Source organism: Monodon monoceros, unplaced genomic scaffold (genome assembly GCF_005190385.1).
Source record: "Monodon monoceros isolate NGI ecotype Baffin Bay Population unplaced genomic scaffold, NGI_Narwhal_1 Super_Scaffold_11, whole genome shotgun sequence".
Classification (NCBI taxonomy): domain Eukaryota; kingdom Metazoa; phylum Chordata; class Mammalia; order Artiodactyla; family Monodontidae; genus Monodon; species Monodon monoceros.
In genome coordinates, this window is record NW_021703767.1 from 12352627 (window position 1) to 12376469 (window position 23843).

At 39.4% G+C, this 23843-nt stretch overlaps 1 protein-coding gene across 1 annotated transcript in view; it reads left to right on the plus strand.

Annotated features, from left to right (window-relative positions):
• The window catches only part of SYNJ1 (synaptojanin 1), an 88980-nt gene that overhangs the window by 55129 nt on the left and 10008 nt on the right, over window positions 1-23843 (plus strand). Inside the window, 13 exon segments of the mRNA XM_029214021.1 lie at window positions 1652-1792; window positions 3268-3460; window positions 3705-3863; window positions 5077-5233; window positions 5848-5965; window positions 6065-6280; window positions 9130-9208; window positions 13462-13624; window positions 17212-17421; window positions 18743-18780; window positions 18782-18851; window positions 22527-22565; window positions 22696-22766. Of these exon segments, the coding sequence (XP_029069854.1) occupies window positions 1652-1792; window positions 3268-3460; window positions 3705-3863; window positions 5077-5233; window positions 5848-5965; window positions 6065-6280; window positions 9130-9208; window positions 13462-13624; window positions 17212-17421; window positions 18743-18780; window positions 18782-18851; window positions 22527-22565; window positions 22696-22766 (1654 nt within the window).

Consider the following 23843-nt stretch of genomic DNA (forward strand, 5'->3'; position numbering starts at 1 on the left):
CATTGAGAGAGCTGAAGAAAGGGATGAAAGCTGTCGTTCTGTTTTCAGAATCCAAGTCTTGGTGGTGGGGTTGGTAGGGAATCCGTGCTCTGAATTTGTATTTTGGAGGCAGTGTGGCATAGTGTTAGCTAGATTAGATGGGTGGATGTGAGGTCATATTCTGGCTTACCGTTTATCGTTTGTATGACCTGGAACTACAAGAAGATTGTTTTTGCTCGCCATTGGAGGTTCTTGGGCACAAACTTAATACTCTGAAAATGTGTAAAGAGAAAGACTCAAGCATTTTTGCTACCTTCTTGATATGAACTGTGTTTCAGAATAACTGAGTAGTTGATAAGAGAGAAGTTGTTTATAGAAGAATTCCAACTTGTTACAAATGCCCATGGAATGCTGAAATTATGAAGTCAACATGTTGTAACCCCTAATGAAATAATGGATCTAGGCAATGATCATCAGTCGATGTTAAAACCTTAGAAGAAGGATCAGTGGAGGAACTTTTTATTACAACGAGTCAATTGTCACGGTCCTAACAGCCTATCGGGTGTAATATCACAGAGATTAGTTCCTGCTATGATGCAAGGGTGACTATACCACCTGTGAGGTTATTTTTGCCAAAACAAATCGATAAAATTGAATGTTTCTTAATCAAGCTTCTAGAGTAACCAGTTTAAAACAAACCTGACAGAGGGACAAGGTACCATGAAGACACATCAGACAAACCCAGACTGTTAAACATTTTACAGACAAATAGCCCAGCTTCTTAAAAAATAAATAGCGTTAAAAAGAGGGTTGGGGGAGCTGAGAGACTGCTAAAGATTAAGAGAGATTAAGAGACAAGCAAATGCAATGTGTGGACCTTATTTGGACCCTGTTTTAAAGAAACCAACTATAAGAAGAGTTTTTTTTAGATAATCAGGGAAATTTAAATATGAACTGAGTATTAGATGATACTAAAGAATTATTAATATTTGAGTGTGACAATGGCATTGTGACTACGCAAAAATGAAAATGTCCTGTTGCATTTACAGGTGCATACCAACGTGTTTCTGGGTGAAATGGCCTATGTCTCAGATTTGGGTTAAAATATTTCAGGTTTAAAAAAAGGGGAGGGGGTATGGAAGAAGAATGATTGGCAAAATGTTGATAAACGTTGAAGCTGGATAATGGGTATACGGTGGTTTATTTTATGAGTATCTCTTTTTTGTGGATGTTTAAATTTTTCCATTATAAGTTTTTTTTAAGATACTATAACCCATAAAAATAAGAAAAGGCGGGGGAATGTATCTGGAAGCATGTTCTTCTCTGTTATCCCAATGAATACTAAAGAAAAAACAAAGTATACAAGCTTGAGATTACTCACATGGTGAGCACTCATTTAATCAGTAAGCCCATATTTTCTTTGTAAGGGGGTAATAGGATAGACTTTGAAGTGTGGGTGTTCTTTTGGCTAAATTTTGGGTTTTCCTTTTTAAAGGAAACAAACAAAAAAGCCCAGCCCGCGTAAAGACTTCACTGTTGGTGTGGATTTCGTGACGTCAGTAATTTTATTAAATGTGGGCATATAAAGGTATAATTGACAACTGTCTTATAAAACAGGCTATATTACTGTCACCATCTTTTTGAAGGTTCCCTTTTTAATATTTTCTGTTAGCACAACAAATCAGAAGCTCTGGGCTGTGGAACTTCAGAAGACCATTTCCAGAGACAACAAGTATGTGCTGCTAGCCTCCGAGCAGTTGGTGGGCGTCTGTCTGTTTGTTTTTATCAGACCACAACATGCTCCGTTCATCAGGTCAGTAAACAGATCGCTCTCCTAAGGCTGCTTCCTAACATCAGATAATAAAAAGGCCTGTCATGTTTGTGGCTTCAGAGAAACACTTGTTCATGGTTCTTGTTTTTAAATGAGCTTTTTGTTTTAATTGAAATATAGTTGACTTACAATGTTGTGTTAGTTTCAGGTATACAGCGAAGTGATTCAGTTATACATTTGTATGTATATCTATTCTTTTACAGATTCTTTTCCCTAATAGGTTGTTACAAAATATTGAGTATAGTTTCCTGTGCTATACAGTAGGTCCTTGTTGGTTATGTTTTATTTTATTATTTAAAAAAATTTTTATTGGGGTATAATTTGCAATGTTGTGTTAGTTTCAGGTGTACAGAAAAGTGCATCAGTTATACATATACATATATCCACTCTTTTTTAGCTTCTTTTCTTACATAGGCCATTACAGAGTATTGAGTAGAGTTCCCTGTGCCATACACTAGGCCCTTATTAGTTATCTATTTTATATATAGTAGTGTGTATATGTTAATCCCAGACTCTTAATTTATCCCTCCCACCAGCCCCCTTCTCCTTTGGTAACCATAAATTTGTGTTCTGTGTCTGTGGGTCTACTTCTGTTTTGTAAATAAGTTCATTTGCTTATAAGCGATGTGGTATTTGTCTTTCTCTGACTTCTTTCACTTAGTATGACAATCTCTAGGTCTATTCATGTTGCCACAAATGGCATTATTTCATTCTTTTTTGTGGCTGAGTAGTATTCCATTGTACATATATATCACATCTTCTTTTCTTTTCTTTTCTTTTTTTGTTTATAAAGTAGTACTTACTCTTTTTTTTAAACTTTTCTGAAGATTTAAATTTATTTATTTATTTATTTATTTATTTATTTATGGCTGCGTTGGGTCTTTTTTTGTGGTGCACGGGCTTCTCATTGTGGTGGCTTCTCTTGTTGCAGAGCACAGGCTCTAGGCGCGTGGGCCTCAGTAGTTGTGGCACGCGGGCTCAGTAGTTGTGGTGTACAGGCTTAGTTGCTGTGCGGCATGTGGGATCTTCCCAGACCAGGTCTTGAACCCGTGTCCCCTGCTTTGGCAGGCGGATTCTTAACCACTGCGCCACCAGGGAAGTCCCTGTACCACATCTTCTTTATCCATTCATCTGTGGATGGACATTTAGGTTGCTTCCATATCTTGGCTATTGTAAATAGTGCTGCAATGAACATTGGGGTGCATGTGTCTTTTAGAATTATAGTTTTCTCCCAATGTATGCCCAGGAGTGGGATCCCTGGATCATATGATAACTCGATTTAAATGTGTTCTTGAGTAAAGAATCACTAATAGTTTCACTGTACTCTTTCACAGGCTTGCCCTCAAAGTGCCCCACAATGTGTAACGTTATAATTATGTAACAGACATTCCTATTTTCTTATGCACACGGAACTATTGGAATTTCTGACCTTTGATTTAGAATTCTTCCTTTTAAAGGGATGTTGCAGTTGATACTGTGAAGACTGGAATGGGAGGCGCAACTGGAAATAAGGGAGCAGTCGCAATACGAATGCTGTTCCACACCACAAGCCTCTGCTTCGTCTGCAGCCACTTTGCTGCAGGACAATCGCAGGTCAAAGAACGAAATGAAGATTTTGTGGAAATAGCGCGGAAGTTGAGTTTTCCAATGGTAAACTCTCGTGGCTTGTTTTTGAAGGGGAAGCTTTGAAATGTGTTTCAATTTACCCCAAATTCTATATCAGTTTTTGAAAATTTAAGGTAGTTCCTAGAAATGTCAGCATTGTTCACCTAAATATTAGGTACTTCATGTGTAATTACTGTGGGGTTAAATAAATCGGGCATGGCAGGGGTGAGGCAAAGAAGAAGTTGTAAAACATTTTTTTAATTGTTTAAAATTCTCTCTTTGCTTCCAGGGGAGGATGCTGTTCTCCCATGACTACGTATTTTGGTGTGGTGATTTCAACTACCGAATCGATCTTCCTAATGAAGAAGTGAAAGAGCTCATAAGACAGCAAAATTGGGATTCTCTTATAGCAGGAGATCAGCTTATCAACCAGAAAAATGCTGGACAGGTAGATACATACTTAAGATACTTGCATTGGGAAGAAGGGGACCTTTGATTATGAAAACATACTTTTCTTAAAGTGTTGCTTTTTTTTTGTTTTTTAACCTCTTGGAGTCTCTTTATACTCAGTAGATATATATCTGTAGTTTAACAGGTAGAAAATTGCCTTCTCTTTTTTTTTTTTTTTGGCGGTACGCGGGCCTCTCACTGTTGTGGCCTCTCCCGTTGCGGAGCACAGGCTCCGGGCGCGCAGGCTCAGTGGCCATGGCTCACGGGCCCAGCTGCTCCGCGGCATGTGGGATCTTCCCGGACCGGGGCACAAACCCGTGTCCCCTGCATCGGCAGGCAGACTCTCAACCACTGCGCCACCAGGGAAGCCCTGCCTTCTCTTTTAAAAAAAGAAAAGGAAAGGAAAACTCATAATAATTTCCAGGAGGAAAAATATATTGTGTCTCCATAAGATTCACTTTCAAGTAGAAGAATATACATTTTTTCTTTCAGTAATAGCGAATTTAGAATCTTACTTGTCAGGGCTAGAGCTTTTTGGCTTTAAGATCCTATGGTAATTTGCTTTATTTTGATGTTGTTGTTTCTCATATCATCTGCCTTTTTGAGACTTAGTTCTAAAAACTTGTGACCACAAAAGTTGGAAGAATTTATTTAAAAAAAAAGTTTTTTAAGAAGAGGTGATTGAAGCCACTTGATATGGTATCTTTCTGGTCATCAGACTTAAATTCTGATGGATACCATGTAACCTTCTCAGGCCCCAATAAATTCTGATGGATACCATGTAACCTTCTCAGGCCCCAATAAATTCTGATGGATACCATGTAACCTTCTCAGGCCCCAATAAATTCTGATGGATACCATGTAACCTTCTCAGGCCCCAATTCCTCATTTGAGAATAAGACATCAAACTATTTGATTTCCAAAATCCCATACAGCTTTAAATGTGTCATGTAGCTCAAAAGTCTGGTGGAATTCCATTGTTCACGATTTTGTACTTTGCTTAATCAAATGTCAGACAAGTGGCATGATAAAGCCCACGTCTTGGGTTATTTTTTCTTAAGCTCTGTTCCATTCAGTTAGAAGTGTTCATCAGAGGCACATAAATTTCATGAGTCTCCAGTGCATAATAGACATTTAATGCATGGCTGCCTGAATGAAAACAGAACGTTTTTGCCTTTTCGAATAACTTACTTTATGTATGTTTATTTTAGATTTTTAGAGGATTTTTAGAAGGAAAAGTAACCTTTGCTCCAACATATAAATATGATTTGTTTTCTGATGACTACGACACCAGTGAAAAGTGCCGCACCCCTGCATGGACAGACCGTGTCCTCTGGAGAAGAAGGAAATGGCCTTTTGATAGATCAGGTTGGGAAAGTTGGGAAATGGACTTCTTCATTTAAGTGAACTAGTGCAAATTTTACAAGGAAGAAGGGAATGATACAAATATCAAATAAGGCGAGGAGGACTACTTTTTTTTTTCAACACAGGTTATCTAGAATAAAATAAATTCAATTTAAATATAAAACTTAAAAAAAAATTCTCAGACCTGCTTGTAATACTTTAATTTTTCAGTTTGTTTTCTTTCAGTGATGTAGTGTCATACAAAGAGAAGCAGGGAAACATTTTTACGGAACTGTCAACTGAATGCTAATTAAGATTTCTAATTTGAGTAACTCAAGTGGCTGGCAGATACTTTGAACTGCTACCTGTCTGTTCAGTTATTTTTGAAACACTCTCTGGCCACAGGCCTTTAAGTAGCCTCCGAGTAAAGGCTCATCTTAATTTTAACTAAGTAAAGCATAACATGATAACCTCACCAAGAAACCTTTTTAACTTAATGGTGTCTAGACTTCTTGCCTGTTAGCAAGTGTGTCTGGCTTCCCAGCCTCAGACAACTGAAGCCAGTGAAATGAACGAGCTCCACATGATTGGTCAGGCTCAGGTGGCTTCTCCTATGTTTTGTTTTATTCTGACTGCAGCTGAAGATTTAGATCTCCTAAATGCTAGTTTTCAAGATGGAAGCAAAATCCTCTACACGTGGACTCCTGGCACTTTGCTGCACTACGGAAGGGCCGAGCTGAAGACTTCTGACCATAGGTTTAAACAGTCTCTGTATTCCTAATTGTGCTTGAAATTTATTTGAAATACATCCTTCCTTAAATGTTCCTAACACATCTTCCTTCCTTTATGCCTAAGGCCTGTCGTTGCCCTGATTGACATCGATATATTTGAAGTGGAAGCTGAAGAGAGGCAAAACATTTATAAAGAAGTAATTGCAGTTCAGGGTCCACCAGATGGTACGGTGTTGGTCTCAATCAAAAGTTCTCTACCAGAAAAGAATTTTTTCGATGATGCTTTGATTGATGAACTTCTGCAACAGTTTACAAATTTTGGTGAAGTTACACTGATAAGGTAAGTAACATATTTATTGTCCAAAAGCAGCTCATGGTTTGTAAATGATACTTTCTGTGTTAGAAATCACTTTATTTAGTATTTGAATAGCATATGAGTATTTGTATTTCCGAACTGAAGGCGAGTCATACTATAGAAATATTATTCAAAGAGCTCATAGGTTTTGAAACTGGACTTGCTACTTAGAAAGTTTAAAGTTGAGTAGTAAAACTTCATATGAACAATTGATGACAAGAATAGGTGCACATTTAGATGTGTTCTCTCAAGATTCCTATACGCTATAACATGTAAGCCCTACAGAAGAATGAACATGTGATTGCTATTTCATTTTTTTAAGGAGTGACAGGAGTAAAGCGGAGTGACTTTTCTGCCCTCGGTTTAAGAAATTTGATGTTTTCTGTAATTTTAAGTCGTTTAATTTCCATCTGATGGAGGAGCAGCCCTGCCAGGTGAATAGTCAGGAGTCATTCTTTCCCGTCTTGGTTTCCATCACTGACTTAACCATCTGCCTTTTGCAGAACCAGATGCCTCTTGTGTGGTTTAAAAAAACGGCCTATTCCAAATGCCCAGCAATCTTGAGAGACTGAATAACATGTATTGAATTCCATAGGGAAGAGGTACTATCCAATTCCTTTCTGTGCTGTTCCTCTGTTTATTTAGGGATGTTTTATAGCTAGTTAGTGGGCAAATCTCTATATTAGGTGCTGTGGCAGAGCAGAGGACAAATGGAAGACCCAGTTCCTGTTTGGAATCTAGGGAATATCAGCATGTGTGTAATGGCTTTCCTAGACGCTACACAGAATACTCCACAGAATGAAGATGGGATAGTTTCTTCTGGAGTGAGAAGCATGCCTGGGAAACCTTACTCTCCTTTCTGAGAGTAAATGGGAAAATAGAGAGGAAATTGTATTTAGACTTAACCTGAAATCATTTGACAAAGATCTACCCCAAAGGTTTAAAATGAAACAAAAAATGTCTAGAGATCTTAAGACTCTAGCAAGTACATGGTGAAATCTCCAGATGACAGTAAGCTTTGCCAAGTACAGAAATGCCAAACCACCGGGAGCATCACATGGACTGTGTGAGTGGGCAGCACAGTAGCAGATAAATGCCCTTTTGAGCAAGTTAAAATATTGCACTGGGCCAGAGAGAACCCAGAGTGTGCATAAGGGATGAAAGACTGATGCAGGAAAAGGACCTGTCTGCCTTTATCCTGGTCTCTAAAGAACTTGGTGTTAAATTGGAGCTGAAAACTTTCCCCAAAATGCTTGTTATCATTGGAAAAAGAATTAGTAACAAAACAAGGCATTATCCTAATATCATATGCTGTGCCTCCTCACCTGGAATATTCTGGTTGTTACACCTTAGACAACCAAGTTAGAATAGAAAAAGCAGACAATGAAAGTAAACAAGGACAGGACTACTGTCACTGGTAGGCTAAACTGATCATCACTTTTTGCTCTGGAATAAGGCAACCATTAGGGAATGAGTGAAGTCTTTATATGTAAGTAAGAGATCCCCTGGAAATGTAGATGGGGCAAATTTAGATACTTATATTAATTGGGGGAAAAGTCTAGAAGCTTTTATCCTCGTGAGTGAAAAAAAGGAAGAAAATACAGCTTCTAAAAGGTCCTACCTAAATCCATGGATATCAGAAACAGAATCTCTTGTTGAAGTTCAAAATGTATAGGGGGCACATTGCCACGTAAGAATAGGACCAAGAAATTAGCCCTGCCACATGGCCACAAACGCTTTGGTACCAGTATCAGAGAACAAATAGGGTTTGGCGTGGGGGAGACTGGTGCAGCGTAAATGCAGCCTTTTGATAGTGACTATAACCTTTGGAGGATGGATCTGGTCCATTGCCAACGATTTGAAAAAGACCCCCTTCATAGTCTTTAGGTAGGAATGATGTCCCTGTGTCTTTCAAATGGCAGCATCCTGCAATTTAGTAACTTTATGCCAAAGAAATTGAGTCTCTTACCTATGTTTTGTGTGTGGGGGGGTATGTACGCATGTACATGTTTTACTGTCTCTCATCTGAAAAATCTGCAAGGATTTCTGAACTTGATTTATACAGTTGGGAGTAGTTCAACTGGTAAAATTGTTTCTGTAAATAAGACTGATAATGTTGTAATTTGTTTTCTTTTTTCATGATAACATTATTATGTATCAGTGACCATCTCCTTCAGAGCTTGTTCCAGTGTCCTTTTTATTTTTCCTTTTGGGGGTTTCTTATTTCTTATTTATAAACTTAGAATGATAGCACAGGCCTTTGAAGTCATTTAAATGCCTGTCATTGAATAAAAACAAAGACCATAACTAAGGCCCCTTGGGGCCAGTCTGATTGATTGATTGACTGATATCAATTTTTTTTTTTTTGTGACAACTCCCTGTCTTCTTTCTTGGTCAAAGGAAATTTGCTTCAGGAAAGTCACTGAGACAGTGAAAATACATAATACTGGACTACAGGGTCAGGAGAATTGGGTCCTAGCCCTGTATTTTATTCTCGTAGGGTCACTTTGAACAAGCCACTTCACCTCTGGCCCTTTTTCTCCTTGTCCATGAAATGAAGGATTGGATTAGCAGGGATCACAGTTGGAGGTCCACCGGTCCATTTCTTCTGGCAGGCTGTTTTATTAACAAAGTATTTGAAAGAAATTTGAATTTGAATGCTTTTAGGGAAAGAGTGCCCTCTCCAGGTCACCGCTGGCCCTGTTGCTCTCGCTCTTACTTTCTGGCCTCTATAAGCCCTTGTTAATCGATAATCATTGGACTAGTCATTGGGCTAGTTATACCTTAGGTATTAATTATGGGTTTCTTATTGTTTGTTTTTCCCTTCCTTAAAGATTTGTAGAAGATAAAATGTGGGTTACATTTTTGGAGGGAAGCTCTGCCTTGAGTGTTCTGAGCCTGAATGGTAAAGAGGTAAGGTAGCATTTGTTGAGTCTAAACCATTCTGTAATTAAGTGTCTGAAGATTGTATTTTTAGAGACATGCAGCAAATTATCTAAATGTATTTCCAGTTCAGGAGGATAAAAGACCTAGTGTTGTGCTTTAATATTTATTATTTAGACTAGATTTCAGACTAATTTAGGATTATTTTGGTCCCACCCTAGAGATGTTCATCATTGATATAGACTAAGAAGAAAACATGTTTACTACCAAATTTTATTTTATTATATTTTCTTATATAAAACTTTAAAATGTTTAATTGGAATAGATATTCTGGCTCACCTATATAGTAGAGAAGATTTCTAGCAAATGGAAGAAAATGCTTCACTTACAAGAAAACAAAGGAGGAATGTGCTCATTATTCCAAGGAACTTGTTTTATTGGCTTGGATTGTGGTACCCAGGTCCCTTTTTCAAGCGTAGGTAAAATAATTCCCGTAGATAACAAATCCATCCCATTGAGGCATTTTAGAAATTTGTAATTAGTGCAGATATTCCTAACCTACGATTTGAAATGTCATTGATTGTGGGAAACTTACATCAATGTCCTGGAATAGTTTTACCCCTGTAAAGTGCTATGTCTATTAGTTTTTTCTGAATGCGTTTAGACAAATCCTATATATCTAAGTATATGGTCACTAGATAGGATGGACTAAAATCCAGGCCTAATTTCTCCAACAGCAGGCAACTCGGTAAAGATTTACCTGAGCTTCCTCTTCTGTTACATAACTTCCACTTCCTTGGAGAAAAAGATTTCCATGTGTATATTGCTTTTGAAATAGATTTTGTAGGGTTTTGCTTGTTTTTCCCAAATGCATTAGTAATATGCTCATGCGAAAGTAAATTGAGAAACACAGAAAAGTATGAAGAAATAATAAAGACCACTTCTGGTCCTACCATTATAAAATAATTTTTCTTAACCTTCACATAGGCATATATATATATTAAAACAAATGGGATTACATATACATGTTCATATATATTAACAAAAATGAGATATACATATCATGGACATCTTTCTGTATGAACAAATATGTCATTTTTAATGACTGCATTTTAATTAAAAATGAATTTAAAAATTAATTTTATTATGTGGATAAATATGTAAATGTATTTAACCAAACTCCTATTAGTAGACATCTAGGTTGTTTCCAACTTTTTTTTTTTAATTTATTTTATTTTTTAATTTTTGGCTGTGCTGGGTCTTTGTTTCTCTGCGAGGGCTTTGTCTAGTTGCGGCAAGCGGGGGCCACTCTTCATCGCGGTGCACGGCCCTCTCACTATCGCGGCCTCTCCTGTTGCGGAGCACAGGCTCCAGACACGCAGGCTCAGTAGTTGTGGCTCACGGGCCTAGTTGCTCCGTGGCATGTGGGATCCTCCCAGACCAGGGCTCGAACCCATGTCCCCTGCATTGGCAGGCAGATTCTCAACCACTGCGCCACCAGATAAGCCCCCTGGCAGGAGTTCTTTAGACCCAACCAAGTTGTCGGTTACTTGCCGCGCAGTCTTAATTTGGATGTTTGGTGGTCGTCTGGGTGGATCTTTTCAAGTCCAAAGAGATAGAGCAATAAGAGAATGAGAAAGACTGAGGGGGAAAAGCCTTGGCTTCAGTGCGCTTCTTCACGGCCAGAGAACTGCTCTCTGCCAGACCCTGCAGGCGACGTCAGCTGCCACTTAACGGGCTACTCGAATCTCCATGGCTCAGGATAAGGCCCAGCCACCCTTCAGAGGGGAGCCATAGCCCAACAGGCGGATCGAGATTATGGCCTTTGAGGCCCTGCATTGGGTGCCGGAAAAGATGTTGCAGGAAAGAGAGTGGGGTGCGAGAGGATGGTCACATCCCAAGTCATGTCTGAGTCCCTGGGATGGCCGCCAAGTGTGGGTTCTTGGCTTTGTGCAGGCAAGAATTCAAGAGCAAGACATAGTAAAGTGAAAGAAGGTTTATTCAGGGAGATACACACTCCATAGACAGAGTGGGGGCCATCTTGGAAGGCAAGAGGCTGTTTCCAACTTTTAATTACTAAAACCAGCATTCCAGGGAACCCCTGTGTACGCTCTAACTTTGCATGCTTAACTATTATTCCTTAGGAGAAATTCTTAAATGTAAATTTGCTACGACAAAGATATTAACATATTAAATGTTGATACTTGTTGGCTAACTGCTCTTCAGAAGGAATGTATCTAGTTGTATTATGCCTCGGATTACCTAACATCCAACATTCTAATCAGTATTGGATGTTTTTTAACTTTGACTGTCTGAAAAACTAGAAGTAGTATGTCACTTCTGTGTTCAGATTTTGATTGCTAGCTCTTTTAATTCATTGGTCATTTTGTACTTCTCTGACGAGCTGTTTGTGACCTTAGCTCATTTTTCCCCTGGGGTATTATTCATCTTTTGAAGCTCCCTTGATGTTAATCCCTTTTCATAATACGCTGCAGATATTCTTCCCAGTTTGCCTTATGACTTTGTTGTGTCTTCACCATATGGAAATTACTGATCTTTAAACTTAGTTCTACCTTTGATATCTTAAAAAGCCCTTCCTTCTCCCGTGGTGCTGTAAATATTTAAGAGCGGCTCTCAGTTTGGCATTCTTTGTCAGCTCTTATTCCCTTTCTGAATATTTCTTTTGCCTTTCCCCTGATAATTTTCCTTGTTTGGTTTTTTCCTCCCTTCTTTTCAGCTCTGTTCCTCACCCTCAAGTCTAGTCATGTATGTTATGCTCTTAGAAAGGACCCACCCTTAGCTCCCTTAAAAGATTTTCAAAATTCTGAAAAAATAATGTTTTGGGAAAGTGCATAATAATGTTTGATTTATCCTTTTGAAAGTTAGACATTTCCAAACCTCTGGTCTATCTTTGTTAGTACCACTGTTTCAGCCCGAAATCTTCTAGACGCAAGATCAATAGGAACACTTCCGATCCAGGGGAGAATCTGGAAAAAGTATATAGCGTAAGCAGGACAAACCTGAAGGATGACCTTCTTGAGCATTTTCTTTTCTGTTGTCTAAATTTCTTTCTTTTCATTTGGCTCTGATCTCTGCCAAGTGGATATTCTTGATGAAGTGCCTCTTAAATGGCCATTGTAGTGACTGAGGCTTAAGAATACTTGTTAGTATTCTTTGGTGAATATATAAAGAATGCTGTTGACTTTAAAAAGTAACAGGTGGCCTATGAAGCCTGTTGCCAAGTTCTGAAATTTAATTGATTTGGTCTAATAAGTGAGTAAAGAATTATTAGTTCTTAGGACTCTGACTTCAAAGCTCAGGATGGACACTAAATTCCTACTAAACACGGCTGTGCTGTTCAGGCCAGCAGCTTTCAACCTCTCCAGCCTATGCCTTCAAAGAATTCTAATGTCAATAGCACGTAAGGAAAGTATTTTTTTTAATACATCCACAGGACACTGTAACTTGATTATAATATGTTGGTTGTTTTAGATTATACTTTTGTCTAAAAGCTTCTCACATTTATAGGAAAGGCAGGGTGCCAGTTTCACAGATACCAGTCTTTCTGTTTTCAGAATGATTAACTTTTGTTGAAGATTTAAAATGGTATTAAATTCTCTCAATATTCTTCTGACGTTTGAAATGCTGAAACTACTTTGACAGTATAGCACCTTTCAAGACCATTACACCAAGTTAGGAAGGCCCAAATGAACAGGGAAATTATTTTAAGGATTTTCTACTGTCCTTTCTTTAGTTGTCTCATGTAGGAACAATTATTTAATCTGTGAATCAAAATCATAGGAAGTATAAAATTATGTAGTAGAGTTGTCAGTGAATTTATATCTGGCCAGGGAAAGATACTTACTGCAGCAAAGGAAACGTAAATCTGTGTGCATCCTAAGAAAGAAGACCTGAGACTTAGCAACACAGGCTTTTAAAGGGAGGATTGGGGACATTTGAAACTAGTTAAGGGAATTCCCAGGTTAGGACTATGCGCTTCCACTGCAGGGGGGCTCCGGGTTCCATCCCTGGTCGGGGAACTAAGATTCTGCCAGCCGCGTGGAGCGGCCAAAAAAAAAAAACAACCCCAAAACCAAAACCCAACCAAAACAAAACAAAAAATTAGTTTAAAATACAGTATATGTGAAATGGTTATGTTGAATTGAGTCTAGCTGAATGAAGCCTATACTGTTGTTGTAGTATGACTGAGGCAGGCACTGTATTCCAAGATAGTGAATTTTCATGCAATGAATTTTTATTTTATATCTCTTTTACTCAACTAGTTATTGGGTCGGACTATAACTATTACTTTAAAGAGCCCAGACTGGATCAAAACTTTGGAAGAAGAAATGAGTTTAGAGAAAATCAGCGTCCCCTTGCCGTCCTCAACAAGCTCCACCCTGCTGGGTGAAGACGCGGAGGTTGCGGCCGACTTCGATATGGAAGGTCTGCTTGTTGAACACATGTACTGCTGTCCTTCAAGATGTTTCCTTCCCATCAGTAACGTCTCAGTCTCCAAGTTTATCCTTCTCTTCCTTCTTGTTACACTGAGAGCAATATTAACGAGATCTTGTTTTGCATCGTATTGTGTGTCTTTTGCTTGTACCCAGATTTAAATGTATTTGCCATTCTGCCATGCAAAGGTCAAGACCTTTCCAAATGTTAGTTTATGTCCTTGTGTCGTAAGAGCACAAAGTGGTATTTTTGGTGTGTGGTTTTGTCCCCCTAATTGTAGTTAAGGTAGAAAAGTAGAAGCTCAATGTGCCGAAATGGGTTCAAAATAATTACTACAAAAGAATAATTACTACGAAAGAAGATATATTGCTTTCTTTTTTAAAAAATTTATTGAAGTATAGTTGACTTTACAGTGTTGTATTAATTTCTGCTGTACAGCAGTGATTCAGTTATACACACACACACACACATATATACGTACATACATTCTTTTTCATATTCTTTTCCATTATGGTTTATCACGATATTGGATATAGTTCCCTGTGCTTTACAGTAGGACCTTGTTGTTTATCCATTCTACATATAATAGTTTGCATCCGCTAGTCCCAAATTCCCAATCCATCCCTCCCCCACCCCCCTCCCCCTTGGCAACCACAAGTCTGTTCAAAAGAGGATATATTTCAAAGTAATTTTAAAAGATTCTCAAAGTGGCTAGGAACACATGCATTTGAAACTGAACCCAGCCATATAAATGTAATCATTTCAAGTTTGGAGTTCGGGACAGATGATCTCGATATAGTAATTTCCTTAAATGTGATTAAGAAATGCATTTGCTTTTTAATGCTATATATGTGCTATATTATTTGAGCATATTTTCCATTAAGATGCATACCTTAGTTTATAAAATGACAGTGCATCGTATTGTGATACCCTGTATGTCTAGATAATGCATTTAAGAGTTGAACACCTCAGAAGATCATCTCACTTTCACATGTCACTGTTCATTTGTTTACTTGGTCCACACGTTTATGTAGTACCTTTCATGTGCCAGGTCCATGCTAGGTGCTGTAAATTCAACAGATGTCTTCCTTGCTCTCCCCAAGCTCACAGCTCAGTTGGTGTTGCAAACAAGTAAGCAGGCAATTGTAATCACGTGACATCAATGCACTGGTGAACGATGGGGCAGTAGTTCATGGGGCAGCTGCCTGACCTAGAGTTGGGAAGTCGGGAGAGTTCTACCAGAGAAACTGAAATTGAGAGTCTGAAGACTGAGTGAGAATTAGATTAAAGAGGATAGAAAGGTGTGAACCAGGAAGAAGGAATGTGCAGAGACCTCAGGGGACAAAAAGGATCTAAGTAGACGATGCAAGTATGCTTGTGCAGGAGGAGTGGGTGTGGATGGGAGGTGGATTTGGTTTTGAATATGTTGAGTCTGAGGTGTCTATAGGGTCCATCAGGCCCAGATGTAGGCTGTGGTGTGTGGGCCTGGCACTCAGCAGAGAGCTCTGGGCCCACCAGGCAGCTCTGATGACAGTTTAAGGCCATGCGTTTTTATTAGCTTGGCCAGGAGGATGAGATAGAGATGGGAGAGGACTGGTCCTGGGATCAAACAGAAATGCAGACTTCAAGGACAGGCAGAAGAAGGCTGCCCATAAAAGGAAAATGAGAAGAAAGAACCAGAAATGTCAAAGAGCCAGGAGAATATAGCAGCTTAAAAATCAAGGAAAGAAAAGATAACAAGGGAGAGTGGTCTGTGGCAAGAAGGAGAAGTGAGCACCGCAGCCTGCCCTTTGGGTTTAGTCCCAGGGAGGAAGCTGTTGGTGACATTCAGGAGAGTGATTTCAGTGGAGTGAAGAAGGCAGATGGTGGTAAATCGGGGTGTGGATGCAAGGCGAAGACGTGCAGAGAGTGTCTGTAGGCAACTCTTTACAGAAGTTTGGCTAAGGCGGGGGAAAGGGAGAGGAAGGCAGCTGCTCCAGGGAGTGTTATTTTGAAATGACGCTTGAGAACGCTTAGTGCTGATGGAAAGGGCTGACGCCATTGGGGAGGGGCAGGGCAGAATGAGTGGCAGAACACGGTCCCTGGGAAAACGGGGGTGGGCAGAACCCCACTGTTTCCATCCACAAATACCTGAGTGCCAACCACGTGGTTAGGCTCCAGTTGGGGGCCGGGTTGTTGAAGAGAGTGGGTCCCATCTTAAGACTTCCCTTTTCTCTGTGAAGTTTAAGGAGTGGGGCAACTCATGGTTTCAGGAGAATTGAGAAGGTTCAAGATAAAGCTCCTGAGAAGGGGTCAGAGGGAGAGCCAGCCAGGAAATTGTGGATTTACCAGGCAGCCCTGGGAGCCCAGATGAGGCTGAAAACCACAAAGTTAACATGGCTTCAGTCATCGGGGCCACGTGGTTGTCTCTGGCCGCAGCACCCAGCAGCCCAGGTGCGCAGTTATGGAGAGGTTAGACAGTGGAGTTGATGCAGGCGCGATGGAAGAATAGTGCAGGAGGGGAACGGCCGAGGTGAGGAACCAGAGGACGTGAAGACAGATGCAGAGGCGCAAAATCAAAGGCCTGGATCCTGGTGAAGTCAAAAGAGGAAAGAGTAACTGAGGGCGAGAGTGGAAGTCTGGGAAGTGGTGGTCAGAGGGCAGTGTTCTGAGTTCACTGTTTCAGAGGCACTGCAGTTCCAAGGGGCATATGTGTCAGGAGTGGAGGAGAGCGTCAGCAGGGAAAAGACATCAGGTTGTTGATGGGCTGACCACATGGACTTCAATGTCGCCCAGAAAGATGGCAGGACCCAACTTACCAGCTTGCTCTCTCCTTAGTCCTCAATGAATGGGTTCAAGAGACCAGAAGGATGGAGGTTGGAGATTATGGCAGCAAGCGGGGGTTGAGGGTGCTACATAAATTCGTGATGGCACAGCCTCAAGGAAATAGGCCTTTTTGTTCAGGCTTGGAAGATTGAGTTCTGCAATTGGAATTGGGTTGCAAGGGGCACCCTGACCCCACTTTCCAACCCTAAGGAAAGAGGAGGTGAGGAGACCTCGGGAGAACCAACTCCCCCCTGTTGTGTATATGTCAGGTTGGGGGAGTCCAGGGGACAGAGTAGCGAGGAGACTTCTGGGGAAGGTGTGTGACTGCGTGAGAGCCTGTCTACTGCGAGGGCAGGACCTGAGTTGAGGGCACTGGGGAGCGGGCAGTTCCACTGGCGAGAAGGAAGGTTTGGAGGGAGAGCATTAAGCTTCCAAGTCAGCCAGCACTGAGACAGCTGCTCAGTGGAATATTGAAAGCTCTGGAGCCAACCCAGCTCCAGCTGTTAGTCACCACGGCCTCCTGTTGCTCTGAAACAGAAGACTATCCTCAATTACATTTCCTGTAAGAGCGTTTGCACTAATTCTACTTTTATATGTATAAAATTTTTATATATGCCCACATGCTTAACCTATATATGTTTGCAGTGTCATAATGTTAAACGTGTTTATTTTATGTATATAACCCCTTAAAGCCTAGATTGGTGAAAAAAATCTCTGAGAAAGTTAACATGGTGGTAACTTGGCTGACCTTGGCTGACCTTGCACTTTCTCAGGTGATGTTGATGACTACAGTGCTGAGGTAGAGGAAATCCTTCCTCAGCATCTCCAGCCATCTTCCAGTTCTGGCCTTGGCACTTCCCCAAGTTCTTCACCCCGGACCAGTCCCTGCCAGTCACCTACCATATCAGAGGGGCCTGTGCCTTCCCTTCCCGTGAGACCAAGTCGAGCTCCATCAAGAACACCTGGGCACCCAGCTTCACAAAGTGTGTATTTTACTTAAAGTTTTGTATGACTTCCCCTGGCTAATGCATTTGATTTTAGACGGTTAAACCTCTGATGCCTTTGCCTCTCCTTTGGAGACCCATTTTTGTTTTAACTTTCATATCCATAGGCTGAAGTGTAGCATGTTTTCTGTGTATACAAAAGAGGAAGCTTCGCAGATGGTAAGCCCTAAATGGAAAGGATACTCATCACTGCCACTAGACGAGAATTTTTCTTAGTTCTTTTTCTGTGTGGCCAGGCTTGTCCATGTCTTATCATTGATGATTTTCTATCGTTATAGTCAGGACCCATAACTATTCGGGCTTAACTGTCTATCTGTACATCACCTAAATTATAATATGAAGCAGAAAGAGACAAGATATATTTTTTGAATTCAACTTGATAGTCATGACTTCTCCAAAGTTGGAAGATTTGTCTCTGGAGGTTGTTACGTTACATGGTTTAGTCACTGTTCCATGCTAACCGATGTCTTCAGAAAATACCTTCCATTTCATAAACTTCTCTAGCTCGCCCATGCTACTCTTAGAGGACTGGCTTCATTCAATAAATTCAAGATAAGCCAGGGTATAGAGAGAAGAGACACCCTTTTCTTTTTCTTCTCTCTATTGGCCAGTACACTGCAAATGACTTAACTCACACAGTACTTCATGCCATCTTTTTTTTTTAAAATAATATAACCACTGTCTCTTTTTTTTTTTTTTTCGGGTGCGTTGGATCTTCGTTGTTGTGCACGGGCTTTCTCTAGTTGCAGCAAGCAGGGGCTATTCTTCTTTGCGGTGCGCGGGCTTCTCATTGCGGTGGCTTCTTTTGTTGTGGAGCACAAGCTCTAGACACGCGGGCTTCAGTAGTTGTGGCATGCAGGCTCGGTAGTTGCGGCTCGTGGGCTCTGGAGCGCAGGCTCAGTAGTTGTGGTGCACGGGCTTAGTTGCTCCACGGCACATGGGATCTTCCTGGACCAGGGCTCGAGCCCGTGTCCCCTGCATTGGCATGCAGATTCTTAACCACTGCACCACCAGGGAAGCCCCCTTTGTGCTGTCTTAATAGGGCCGCTCGATAAATCCCCTTCAGCACCTGGGCCTGGGTAAGAAGTCCACAGAGAGCTAGCCTGATTGCTCTCATGGTACCAAAGGGTAATGTAGTAGCAGAACTGCTTATGTTATTGATATCAGAAATGTGTGACATTACACTGTAGTACAAATTTAGAAAATTAGCAAAATAATTTATCATACGCGTATAGAAAGTACCTTTGTGCTCACATCCACTTGGAACGTGATCCTCTTACCTCAGGTACTTTTTCGGTAGGTTCTCCTGTTGACACTCAGCCCCTGGAGCCCAAGCGCCCCCCCCCCTCCCCGCCCAGCTGCTCCTCCTGCGCGTCCAGCCCCCCCACAAAGACCGCCTCCGCCTGCAGGTAACAAACCATTTTATTTCCATTTTTGCTCGATTTAAAATCTCCCTCCACTCTGTTTAAAAATGTTGTGCATGTTTCGAACTTCTAGCTTCTAGATTTTACTATTTTTCTATCACTGGTGCTACTTCCTCAGTTTTTCTCTAAAAAACGTGGTGGGTGTGACAGAACAGGGAAAAATATTGTTTCTCAACTAGATTCCTGTAACATGTTTTCAGAGCTGACCTTTTACAAGTGTGAAAGAAGGGTTTGTTTTGTTTTTGCTAATGGGGTTGTACTGATTTCTATAAAATGCATGATTAGAACTGAAGAACATACATATACTTATTTACTATAAAGTTTATATATTTGTTTAAATGTTCTTTTAAAATAAGTATAATGTTTCTGTTTAGAAGCATTTGCATTACATAATAGCTTTTTTATAGCACCAAGACATGAATATGTGGTTTCTACATGATATTTGACATCATGAATACTATAGTAAATCTTTGACATTTCAGTTCTTTATTTAATGTCGTTTCCTTTCTGCTGCACATTCTCTTATGAACCATAAGGGGCTAGGAGTCCTGCACCTGCTAGAAAAGAATTTGGAGGTAACCATTTATATTTGTTGTAATGTATGGATCTTGGTTCATTAATTTTTTTGGAGTTTGGTTCCTATAACTGAAAGACATTTTAGGTTTGTTTGATAAAAGTCAAAATGAATGACATTTATATGCCAAGTTAAAAATAGCTCCAAACTTCCATTATATTCCTGTTAAGTAAAAGATTAGAGCTTGCTTTTATTAGTGAATAAAATTAACAAGAGCTTCCATTTCCCAGATAGAGGTGAATTACTCATCAAGGCCTGATATACTTTTTCTTAACAAATACAGTCAATTTGGTTACAAAGATTTAATTCCCCCAAATCATACTACTTTCAAAAATGATTCAGGCACAATGAGTACAGAATGTTTCCCAAGTATTTGATTATATTAGATTGTATTTGAGCTCTAGTACATTCCCTTGCCAGTAGCCTGTGGATTAGCAAAGTGTCCTAGAAATGCAATTTAAAATAATTATCTGAAATACAGCTTTCATTTTGCATGGCTTTATCATAACTTGTCATAACATTCATGCCTCATTTTTAAAATGTAAGAACAATTTTCTTTTATATATTTCAATAAGGAAATTCTTACTAACACATGGGTCACTTTTTGTTAAAAGTGTAGTTTACTTGGTTTACATGAAAACTTTCACAGAGCGTAGTTGGAGGTATACATTTGACAAGCTTATTTAATCTAATTCTCAGGAAAGGCTGAGGCGATATATCTCAGTCCCACAGAAGAGCTTTTACAAATCCAGTTTTAATATCATTAAGGCTCACTATACACATGCAGTTGGTCTTTCTACTCTAGCTGCCTAAGGACATTGCGGACTGGCTCGTGTGTTGTTACAGATTGACTTTGCTGTGTGTAGATTTTAATGACTTTGTATAATAAGGGTAGCAAAGTTATTTCAGCACTGTGGCCTCTGCAAGATACTGCTGGAGTATAACTTTTCCATTGACTTACAGAAAACATTAATTTTTCCCGTTTCAAACTTGTGCTTTTATTTATAGTTATAATAGACTTTTATTTATTTTCTCCTTTAATTAGGAAAACAATCTATAGAAAATAAGTTGCTAAATAAATTTGTGAAAAGTTATACATGTTAGCAACTCAGTGGCTTACTTAGAAATCTGATTTAATTTTTAAAAATCGCTTCTCTTCACAATTCTTTTGTAGGCAATGTTTGCAGTGTATTTTTTTAACCCTATAAACCAATAACTGCTTGAAGGCAATAAGCTGAGAGAAAGTAATTACAGTACTTTTAGGTTTTTTTTTTTAAATAATGTATCAAAAACTAACTTCTAAGAGACTAATATAGTCTCAGAGATTTCATATGAAATTGGAACTTTACGATTTTTGTTCCTTTTTGACTGGTAAATATTGGAGCTTTTATGAGTGATTTAACTCTGAATATAAAGAATGAGATGATCATAAAGCAAAGGCTTTCATTACACATATTTTTCAATTCCTTACTGCGAGTAATGTCAGATATAAAAAGCAAACTGTCCTTCTCTTTCATTCTAACTGTGGAAAGGGCCAGACTCAGGTTTGGGCCAGGCACCTAAAGTCACTTTGGTTTGTATTGATATCTTTGAAGAAATTTAAACCAGTGAAAGAACTTTTTTGCAAAAGTAAGCTTAACTCAGAAATTGTTTTGTGTGCCTGCCTTTCATTCTGTGTACTACGGGCCCTGAACAATATACAGCTTCTGTTCTTTCTCTAAAAAGGTATTGGAACCCCTCCCAGTCCTGGGGTAGCTAGGCGAGAGATGGAAGGTAACAAGACTTTTGCATCATAGAAATGGATCTCTCGTTTTATTTCTAAATGTCAGCCCCTCCAGTGTTTAAAGGCATACCAAATCTTTTCTTGGTCCAACTGTAAACTCCCCCTCCCATCCTTATGTATACCTTGTAACTTGGTATTTTTTTTCTCTTTCCATTCTGTGTTGTATATAGTTTCTAATGGATGTCCATTTAATTTCCGCACAGTTCTCATGTTGTTTTGCACTCTGTGTTGTATATATTTCATATATCCTTTGGATGTGAAATTATTGTACGATGTTATTTTAAGAAGAATGCCTTCAAAATTCTTTTCAGAATAAGTCAAATGTTTAGAAATGTACTATACTAACTCTGGAGTTTTAAAAATTAATAATTGTAATTAAACCTTATTAATTTAATTGTAATTAAACCTTATTAATTCAGGTCCAAGAATATAGTGTTTTTCGGATGATTTCAGATAACAGAAATGTTTTAATGTATAATGACGCTGAACTAAATTTGCTTAAAAGGCTATAAAAACTAGAAGCCATTCATTAAGATTATAGTTCTTAAAAAGCTGATGGATTTCATAGAACAATCACACTTGAATTTCCTTTCAAAAAGAATAAATATGAGATGCAGGCCTCAAGAGTGTCCCCTAGCTCCTTTTGGCCCCAAAAGTAGTTTATTTCATTTCATCCTTTTACTACATTTCTAATGAGTTTGAACCGTAGTTTAACATTGTCTTGCATAAGGCAGATATTTGGTAATTAGATGTGCCTGTCTTCTACCTTCATCATAGGATTTTGCTATAGAAATCCCAAAGATCTCATCGTGAGATTCCTTTATCCATAATGACATCTACAGCGTGAAGCCCTGAAACAGTGCCATTAGGTGCCTCTTGTGTGACTCGGAAGATGTAGTGCTGTCTGTTTGCTCCGGAGCTGTTTGTCCACCAAGCTCTGGGAAACAGCGGGGCTGCATCTTGTGACCATCCCCCTAAGCTGACCATGTGTTTTCAAGGTTCACAGGAGAGAGCTCTGTTGGGAAAGTCACCTTAAAAGTGACCTTCTGAATGAGGTATCAGACCAAGTGCTAAGCTGGCTCCCATGAATGTCACTCTCAGTATCCTAATTTTTCTCTTTTTGGGGATATTTCCTTCAGAGCTGATAATACGCTTCCTTCATCATTATCTAAAGCAGAGTACTTTTGTTTCCATCTCATGCCCCCATTTCTGCTGGTAATGAAACAGAACAGCCAGCCAATGTTATGCAATATGGCTTGATTGTTTACTTATGACTAATTTTTTTTTCCTTCCTGCTTCAAAGCACCCAAAAGCCCTGGAACGACACGGAAAGATAATATAGGTAAAAACACTTGAATTCAGCTTAACCTTAAAACTGGACCGTGAATAGACACTTGGGATATAAGTAATGGTTTCTTGTTTCTTTCTTTTTTAAAAAAACTGAAATACGTGGTGCGATGTCTTTGTTCCAGGACGCAATCAGCCTTCACCTCAAGCAGGACTCACAGGCCCAGGACCTGCTGGATACAGTACAGCCAGGCCGGTAGGCAGCACCTCGCTTGGGAGCCAGGAGGTCTAGGTTCTAGGTCCCAATTTGCTGCTAATGAAATGTGTTATCTTGAAGAAATCATGGGGCCCATTAAGGCCCCAGTTTCCTCAACTCTAAAATGGGGAATTGCACTTGGCACTCTCCAAGGTACCTTTCAACACTAAGGGTATTTTAACATCCTCTTCAAAAGTAACTAAACATACTTCCTTATTTGAATAAAAGTGATACAATTAAGTAGTTACAGTCGCTACATAAATATCTTAGAATCTCTATATGTGGAAGTGATGTTTTGGGGCAACTTTTTATATTATCTGAGTAATTCTTCAATCAGAAGGATTTTAAAATTAGATTTCAGAAAACCCATTTATGATAGTCAACTAAAACTGGTTCTAAAGGTATTAAAAGCAGGAGAGCAGGTGGCATTGCAGTGCCTTTCCCTGCGTTGTGAATCTGTGGTTTTCTGCATGTTTATCAGTGTTCTCTTATACACAGAATTATCCTCTTATTCACCGAAGTGAAAATTTTCTCTGGGATAGAACAAGTAACTTAAAGGGAAAAAAAAGAAAGAAAGAAAACAGAAACCAGGATCAGTCTAGGGGGGCCAGCTGAAGAGTAAGAAGTGGGAACTGTGACTGTAACTGGAAATTAAGAAACTTCTGCTAATGAAACTACTTCTAATTTCTAAGGAATCCTCATAAGATTTATAAGATAGAAATACTTCGTTCTTTCTCTTGTAGCTTTCTATTTAACATCCAACCTAAAGGCCTTTTTCTATATATAACATCACACTCCAAAGTAAAATGTCTGTGGAGTATACCTAAAGATAGCCATTACCCACTTTCCTTTTTTCCAAAGAAGGGGAAATTGCTATCCATTGATTCTACCACTTCCCACAAAGTACTTTCTTTATTTAATACTGTAAGAATAGGGAAGGAAAGTCAGAATTTTGTGAGATAACATTCATAACTTTTGCTTAAAATAAGGAGTATTGGGAGCTTAAAGTCTTCAGCAAACGTGTGAAAATAGAAAAGACACTTTTCACCAGTGTGTCTTCCAGTGTATTTATTTTAG